The 8,134-nt window shown below is 54.6% G+C and overlaps 1 protein-coding gene across 1 annotated transcript in view; it reads left to right on the forward strand.

The window, feature by feature from the left end:
- The window catches only part of ABCB9 (ATP-binding cassette, sub-family B (MDR/TAP), member 9), a gene marked incomplete at its 5' end in the record, with an annotated part of 10,856 nt that overhangs the window by 1,203 nt on the left and 1,519 nt on the right, over positions 1-8,134 (forward strand). Inside the window, 6 exons of the mRNA XM_010135623.1 lie at positions 354-559; positions 1,474-1,671; positions 3,422-3,550; positions 5,152-5,340; positions 5,879-6,052; positions 7,433-7,592. Of these exons, the coding sequence (XP_010133925.1) occupies positions 354-559; positions 1,474-1,671; positions 3,422-3,550; positions 5,152-5,340; positions 5,879-6,052; positions 7,433-7,592 (1,056 nt within the window). The remainder of the gene's footprint in view (positions 1-353; positions 560-1,473; positions 1,672-3,421; positions 3,551-5,151; positions 5,341-5,878; positions 6,053-7,432; positions 7,593-8,134) is intronic.

Raw genomic sequence — 8,134 nt, forward strand, 5'->3', positions numbered from 1 at the left:
CTTCGGCTGCCCATCTGCCTGTCAGTGGGGTGCCCTGGGTATTATAGTCGGGACTGCAGGACAGTCCCCTTTGCTGTCCTGCAGCCATCCTTGGTGACCCGGGGATGCAGCTTGTGCCTTCAGATGCCGTTCAGGTCCCTCGTGCATGCAGCAATTCAAGCTTCTGCTTTGCTTTGCATCCCAGTGGTGGAGGGTTGCCCCTCTTCCATGCCACTCCAGACCCCCAGTGAGGGGCTGGGATGAATGGGGAGCTCCATCTGGCCCCTGGCACAGGACGTGGCACATGGCTCGGCAGTGACCTGCCGTGGTGATGTATTTCCGCTCTCCCCTTCCCCAACCCCTCATTGCTGCAGGGGATGTCATCTCCCGCCTGACATCGGACACGACCATCGTGAGCGACCTGGTCTCCCAGAACATCAACATCTTCCTGCGCAACTTAGTGAAGGCCACAGGAGTGATCTTCTTCATGTTCAGCCTCTCCTGGAAGCTCTCACTTGTCACCTTCATGGGCTTCCCCATCATCATGCTGGTGTCTGATGTCTATGGGAAGTACTACAAGGTAGGCAGGAGCAGCTGGCATGGCCACAGTGCGCCACAACACTGGGCTGTTCCCCTCGTGAAGCCATTGTGGAGATTGTGGGTGGCCTTGGAGCCGGTGGGACAGATGCTCGAGTGCTTTGCTGCTGGCAGTTGGGGCGGGAAGACGGCGTTAAACCTGTATGGGCAGACAAGGGTAGCCTGAGCTCTTACCTTGCTTCACGCTCAGGAGTGGAAGCACTTCAGGTCTGACAGGAGAGGTGGCTTGGCTATGGGATGTCCTGTACGTGCCTGCCTGTTCTGTAACCCCTCTCCCTCTCTGAGTGACTCGGTGGTGGTTAATCCCAGTGCCAAGCTCCCTCCCTCTGCCTGGGGCTAGTGTGGGCCAAGGGCTGTCCCCTGTGGCTAATGCCACATCCGATGGCCATGCTCCCCATCAGTTATGGGTGCTTTCCGCGGTGTCAGGAGCACCACATACACTTGCGCTGCTAAAACAGGGTCCTTGGGTGCTGCCGTGCCCAGCCATGGCTCCCACTGTGCATCAGGCGCTTGAGGAGTGGAGCTGCCCTTGGTCTCCAGACCTGTCCCTGGCTTGGATCTCCTGATCCTGTCCCTGGCAAGGGCTCCTGGGCCAGGCTGTCCCTGTCCCATCAGCTGCAGGCTTCCCAAGTGGCCCCAGACATGGCACTTCACCTCCTGCAGCTCAGGTCCCTCCTCAGGGACAGCACAACAAGCCCATTCTCCTCCCGGCTCAGTGTCCCAGGCTGTCCCGAGGTGTGGGATACATCCCAGTGCTCAGCCTCATTGCCCATGGCCTTGGAAAATGTCACTGTGCCTTCTCTTCCTGAGCTCAGCAGAGCCCGGGGCGTGCGGGGAGATGTGCCACGGGCATCCTGGCACCGCTGAGCCCCTTCTGCCTCCCCCCGCTCCCTGCAGAAGCTCTCCAAGGATGTGCAGAACGCCCTGGCCAAGGCCAACAACACTGCCGAGGAGACCATCTCCGCCATGAAGACCGTCCGCAGTTTTGCCAACGAGGAGGCGGAGGCGAACGTGTACTGGCAGAAGCTGCAGCAGGTTTACAAACTCAACAAGCGCGAGGCCATGGCTTACACCTACTACGTCTGGTCCAGCGGGGTAGGTGGCCAGTGCTGGAGCTTCGCTGCGGCGGGTTGGGGACGGGTAGGGGACGTTGCTTTGGATCCCAAAATGCATGTGGCACCATGCACACGCTTCTCCTCTGCTTCCAGGGAGCTCAGTGGGGTGAGCCCAGCCTTGACGGCCGCTGCCAGTAATCGCCTGTCTCCTGATGATGATTTTTTCACTCATCACAAAACAGATCCCGCCCTCCCTTAGGGCAGCACTGTGCCGTGCCACCGAACAGTCTGTTTTCTCTTGCAAATAAGAATATAATTGATAACGGCTCAAGGTCGTGGAAAACCCCGTGCCTCTGTGTTGCTGCATTGCATGCCTGTGCCAGCTCATCTCCGGGGCTCCGGCTGGGAAACAGCAGCGGCGTTGGTTGAGCTTCTGCTCAGAAATGGAGATTTTCTGCATGTGGGTGGCAGCAGGGGGAGGCTGCTGGCATTTGGGTTTGGGGTTTTGGGCTTGGGGGGGTTTTTTTTGTTGTTGTTGTTGGTTTTTTTTTCCTTTCCAGGCTAACCAAATCTGAGAGTACAGATTCCCTCCTCTCTCAGGCAAGTGGAAGTAGTGGGAGTCACTATCCAGTTGCTGTAACAAGGAGGCACTCTGAAAGATCAGTTTCTTTAGCTTCCATGTTTTCCCCAAATGCTTTTTCGTCGTGTAAAACCAGACGCTTTGGGACTCCTCCTCCCTGGGCTGACAACGAAGGCTGTGCAAAACTCTCACGTGAGGCTGCCCTTATCTCTGCATATTCAAGGATCCAGGTAGCCTCTGGTGGAGGGTTTGTGAGTTATGGTGCCCTCGTGCAGCTGTGGGAGACTTTATGGCTTCCCAAGTCTGGAAGCAAAACCGGAGCATTTCTGGCTCCCAGGTGAAGCCGGAGCGTGAACTGGGTCAGCACGCAGCCCGCTGAGTTGGAGAAGGCAAAAAACCCGCAAAAACTGCTGCTGCAGGGCTCCTGTAGAAAGAAGCCGATGGATTTAGCACAGCCCTGGTAGAGTCTTTCTCAGAGGGAACACGGGATCTTAAGGTCAGGTCGCGGCAGAGCAAGAGGAGGCTTTTTTTCCCTAGTATTTTTGTCCCACAGACGTCGCACAGAGCACCAGGGCACCGTTGCTTTTCTGAGTGCCCAGGCAGCGTGGAACAAAACCGGCTGACTACAGGCAGGGGCTGGGATTTGTCATACCAGAGCTGATGTGTCTCCTTTCTAGAGTAGGTGGAACCCCCCACACTGACTTCAGGCAAGGCTTGAGGTTATGCTTCAGAGCCTTGTACGTGCAAGGAGGACTTTTTGCATTAACTCTTGGCTTGATTTTGCTTTCTAAATTAAAGTGTGTCACAGTCTTATAACAGAAAGTTTATTTTAGTGGCGAGGTGACTGCACTTGTTGGATAATTGGAGCGTAGATTATTACACTTGAGGACGTTAGTCCGAGAGAGAAGCTCACGAGATGCTCTGTTATTTCAGATAAAGTCGCCCTCCTTGGCTGTTGCCCCTCTGGACCTCTGTTTGTTGAAAGATGCCAGCCCGGCTCCTTAAATCAGCCCATGCACTCAAGCTGTTTCTCCCTTCTCACATCCGTGCCCGCTGCCAGGGCTGTCAGCCGCGCGCTGTCAGGGATGCTCGGGTCGGGGCTCAAAGAATAAATGTCAGCAGATGAACATGTGAGCTGTTGTGTGAGTAATTACAAAGCACCAAACTAGCAGCTGTCCTTGCTGATCTTGGGGTGTTTTCTTGCTTTCAGCTGACCCTCCTGGTGGTCCAGGTCAGCATCCTTTACTACGGTGGGCACCTCGTGATCTCAGGGCAAATGACAAGTGGAAACCTCATCTCCTTCATCATTTACGAGTTCGTCTTAGGCGACTGCATGGAGGTGAGGCTGGTTTATCCCTCTGGGCTACCCCATCTCCAGATGATGTTTCTCTTGTAGGAGGTCCGGGGGCACCTGCGGGGCTAGATCCAGTGTTGCCTTTCCCATGACGCATTCCCTTGTTGCTGTGGCTTTGCTTCTCCCCTCTGCTCCCCGCTCCCCTTCTGCTGTGACCTCGCAACCTGAATGTGCTCGAAGCAGCTCGTCATCCAAAAAGATGATGGGGACCAAAGGGGTCAGGCTGGCCCTGCCGAAGAGCAGAGTCCTGGCTGCCTCCCAGGCTCATTTCCTGGTGTGAAGGATGCAGGAATTACAAAGCTGCCTGTTAAATTTCAGGCTTCGTTAGAAACTTAATTATATTACTTTTTTTTCCCCTTTCCCTGGAGTAGGCTGCAAGCTGCTGCGTTGGCAGCCTGTTAGCAAGATGGGATTGTGGGTGGGATGGCAGAGCCCACCCAGGGCTGCCTTCGCCTTGCAAAGGCGTAAGCTTGGCTAATCGAGGCAGAAGTGATCAAGCTGAGGTTTCCTCGCAGCCAAGCGTGGTTTCGGCGGCGCTTCAGCCTTTGTGCAGCGGCAGAGCAGAGCTGGCGGCAGCTTGCCCGGCTCTCGCCATCTGTTTGGATGACTGCAGCCTCTGGTGGTGTCTCCAGGCTGCGGTTCTGGTGTGTGTTTGGTTTGGTTTAGGGGGGGTTTCTCTCCTGATGGAAGGTGCAGTTGCAGTACAAGCTGTTTGGCAGCTCTGGGTTTAATACTGAAAAGAGTCAACGTGGCAGGGGTTTATTCCAGGGAAACCGGTGTCAGCGTGCAGCAGCTGTAGCTGGGAAAGCGCAGTGGTAAATCCACTGGAACCATATCCCGGCAGGGAACAGCCTTATCAGCTGCCAGACGGTTGTCTAGAAGGGTTGAGCGTGGAGCTGCTCTGCATTTGAGCCACGTGTGCTAGGGAATGAGCCGGCTGGTGCGGTGTGCTGCCTTACGTGGACTCTGCCCAACCATCGGATTGGGGAGCTGCTGGTCTTGCACAGAAAGAGTTGACAGGAGGATTTTGTTGGAATTTGGGTCATGTATCTCCTGGCACACGTCTTCTCTTCCCAATCCATGTGTTTCCTCCTTCTGCTCCCCTCTGAGTCTACCCATGCACAAAACCCCCTTAGACGCCCTTCCCTGGATACGTCCACATATCCCCTCCGTACCCTGCAGAGGGGGAAGAGCTTTCTTTTCCCGTGTCTGATGACTGTAGTTAATGTCAAATGACAGAAGACTTGAGAATGCTTCAACCATTCTCCTTAGGAGTGGCACTGACTGACTTTACCATCACGTGGGAGGATCTCACCATTGCCTCTTCCCTTCCAGTCCGTTGGCTCTGTCTACAGCGGCCTGATGCAGGGAGTGGGAGCCCCCTTAGACGCCCTTCCCTGGATACGTCCACATATCCCCTCCGTACCCTGCAGAGGGGGAAGAGCTTTCTTTTCCCGTGTCTGATGACTGTAGTTAATGTCAAATGACAGAAGACTTGAGAATGCTTCAACCATTCTCCTTAGGAGTGGCACTGACTGACTTTACCATCACGTGGGAGGATCTCACCATTGCCTCTTCCCTTCCAGTCCGTTGGCTCTGTCTACAGCGGCCTGATGCAGGGAGTGGGAGCTGCCGAGAAGGTGTTCGAGTTCATCGACCGCAAGCCCACGATGGTGAATGACGGGTCCCTGGCTCCAGACCACGTGGATGGGAAGGTGGAGTTCAGAAATGTGACGTTTTCCTACCGCACTCGCTCTGCAACACAGGTTCTCCAGGTGAGCCCCGCGGGTGCAGGGCGCTCTCCACCACGAGGCATCACACGCTCCTCCTCCGTCACAGCAGTAACTGACACCCAGCCCACGGGACGTGTCAGCTGCCCTTTCGGAGATGCGTAAAGGCAGGCTCAATGGCCTGCTGGAAAACAGATCAGAAGGAACAGCGGGTGTTTAGGGCCAGCCTTCCTTACAAGGAAGCGATTTATTAATAAACCCCTTGTTCACCGCTCAGGCATTAAACACGTCAGCATGGTACAGGGCTTGGTGCCAAGCTGCCTCGGACCGTTTCCATGGGAGAGGGGCTGGGGTCACGGGGCAGGAGGAGGCAGCACAGAGGTTAGTTTGCTTTGCAGTTTTTAGAGGTCCTGCTACATCAGCAGGCAAATTTGAAGCCATTTTGAAGGTTCCTCGCTTCCTCAGAGCCAGGAGAGGTGGCTGATGTGGCATGTCACCAAGGTGGGGGTAACCATGGCCAGATTTCAGCTACCTGTCTTGCACCGCCCCAAGACCTGAGCCTGCTCTCCCATCCTCGTTGCAGAACGTGTCCTTTACCCTGCACCCCGGCAAAGTGACGGCGCTGGTGGGTCCTTCGGGGAGTGGGAAGAGCTCCTGTGTCAACATCCTGGAGAACTTCTACCCTGTGCAAGACGGGCAGGTGCTGCTGGACGGGCATCCCATTAACATGTACGATCACAAGTACCTGCACTCAGTGGTACGAGCGACTGATACGTGTATTCTAGCTACCGCCTGCCGTGCTCAGAGGGGATGGATGGTAGTGGTTTATGTTGCTTTGGGTTTCATTTGGCATCTTTGAAAGGTCCAGAAAACGGGTGGTAGTCCAGGAAGTGGATTCAGTTAATTTGTAGGGGTGGAAGGGAAAGGGAAGGAGAGTGGTTTCCTGGGGAGGGGGAAGCCTTCCAGATGCAGAATAAAAAACATGGGTTTTTTGCATTTTTTGGGACAGTACAGTAGAAATAGGGGTTTGGTTGTTGGTTTGATTATCGTCTAAATTGGATTTGGAAAAAGACTTTTGCATTCCTCCAGCACTGTCTATCTTAAGATCTTAAAGTAATTCTCAGCTAATGGGGAGTTAAACCTCTTGAGATCCTGGCACCAGCTGGGGGTGGTTTGCCTAGGAGAGGGGTCGGGACTCCTTGGCTCTTGTCTGTGTGCCAGCACAGATCAGCCTTCATCTCCTCTGCAAGTAACTGCCTTCTTTGTTTGCCCCCAGAGCGAATGGCCTCACCAGTCGGCAGGAAAACCTGAAAACAATTGATCAGAGACAGGCTGGAAAGCCAAAGTCAGTGTGACTAATTGACATTCCCTGTCCGTACTGAGTGAAAATTAAAAGACAAGCTGGTCTTTCAGATTGGAAAGCCTTGTGTGGTGGTAGGAGCGTGGGGAGAAGTCAATTAAAATATGACCATGTCCCACTGACTGGCTCTCTTCTTGCCCAGTTCTGAGCCATAATTTGGAGGTTCAGTTTCTTTCAGGATTGAGGGTTTGACAAAGCAGGCTGACTGTGACAGTAAGCAGCGATGGCTGCGAGGTAGGACAGGGAGGCTGTTGCTAAGCAATGAAGGAATTGCAGCAGCTATGTCCCTAACTTGCTAATTTGGGATGAAAAGATGCAGGAGGGCTCATTCACGTGACCCAAGTGTGGTTACTGGCCTTGAACGGAAGATCAGCAAGAGCCTGGGAGGGGGTCTCTCCAGCCCATCTTGTCCCAGCAACTGGCTTCCCATTCTGGGAAGAGCAAACAGTGATGGAATGAAGGTCTGAAGGAAAACCACAGCCGGGTCTTGGAGGGGGAAGCCCATCTCAGATGCCAGTGTACCAGCATTGCATCAGGTTTCTTTCCTGTGTAATGGCTTCCCAGTAGCTGATGCACACTGGGCTGGGGCTGCCACTGGGCACCCCATCGTCAGCATCCTCACTGGAAGCTCACATGGAGACACTTCTCTAGCTTGGCTTAATGGTGGGGCTCTGCCTGCTTGAGCCCTTGCCCAGCAGGCACAGAGGCCGGTGATCTGAGATGCTGGCCGGCACGTCTTCTGCTCCCAACCCCCTGCTCGTCCCCTCTTTCCTGTAGATCTCCCTGGTGAGCCAAGAGCCGGTGCTGTTTGCCCGCTCTATTGCGGATAATATTTCATACGGCTTAACTTCAGCCTCCTTCGAGTCGGTTGTTCAGGCTGCCCAGAAGGCCAACGCGCATGCCTTCATCACGGAGCTACAAGAAGGCTACCACACAGGTACCAAAATCCCTCTGTTTGCACTCGAAAGCTTTGTCTAGGGAAGGCAGAGACTACCCCCATGGGCAGGAAGTCAGGCAGGTAGTGGCGGAGTCCATGGCAGCTCAGTGGCGGTGTAGAGGCAGCTACATGGAGAGGTGCAGCACCCTTGGTTCCTTTTGGGGTGACTGACTGTCGCAGGATGTCTGAGCCCATCCTGAGAGAGCAGCAGTGGGGTGAGCACCCCATCCCAACCAGATGCCTAGCAGTGTTATGGAGAGGTGGCACTGGCAGTCTCACTATTTTTCAGGGCAATGATGAGCGGTTAGCTGTCTACCACCTGCACAGGAAGAAAATAAACCTGTGATAAATCCATAGTAATAAAAACTGATGTGTTTGTGACAGTGGGACTTTGTGAGGAGACAGGACAGACTGACGATGGTTCATGTTTATGGGAGTGAGCAGAGGTCCCAGTTTCCCCTCGCTGCTGCCTCAGTTGCACACCCTCCAGAGCCCAACCTGCAGGGAGAGACGGCAGCGAGGCAGCTGCATGGGCAGGGAGC

This window comes from Buceros rhinoceros, unplaced genomic scaffold (genome assembly GCF_000710305.1).
Source record: "Buceros rhinoceros silvestris isolate BGI_N320 unplaced genomic scaffold, ASM71030v1 scaffold28724, whole genome shotgun sequence".
NCBI classification, from domain to species: domain Eukaryota; kingdom Metazoa; phylum Chordata; class Aves; order Bucerotiformes; family Bucerotidae; genus Buceros; species Buceros rhinoceros.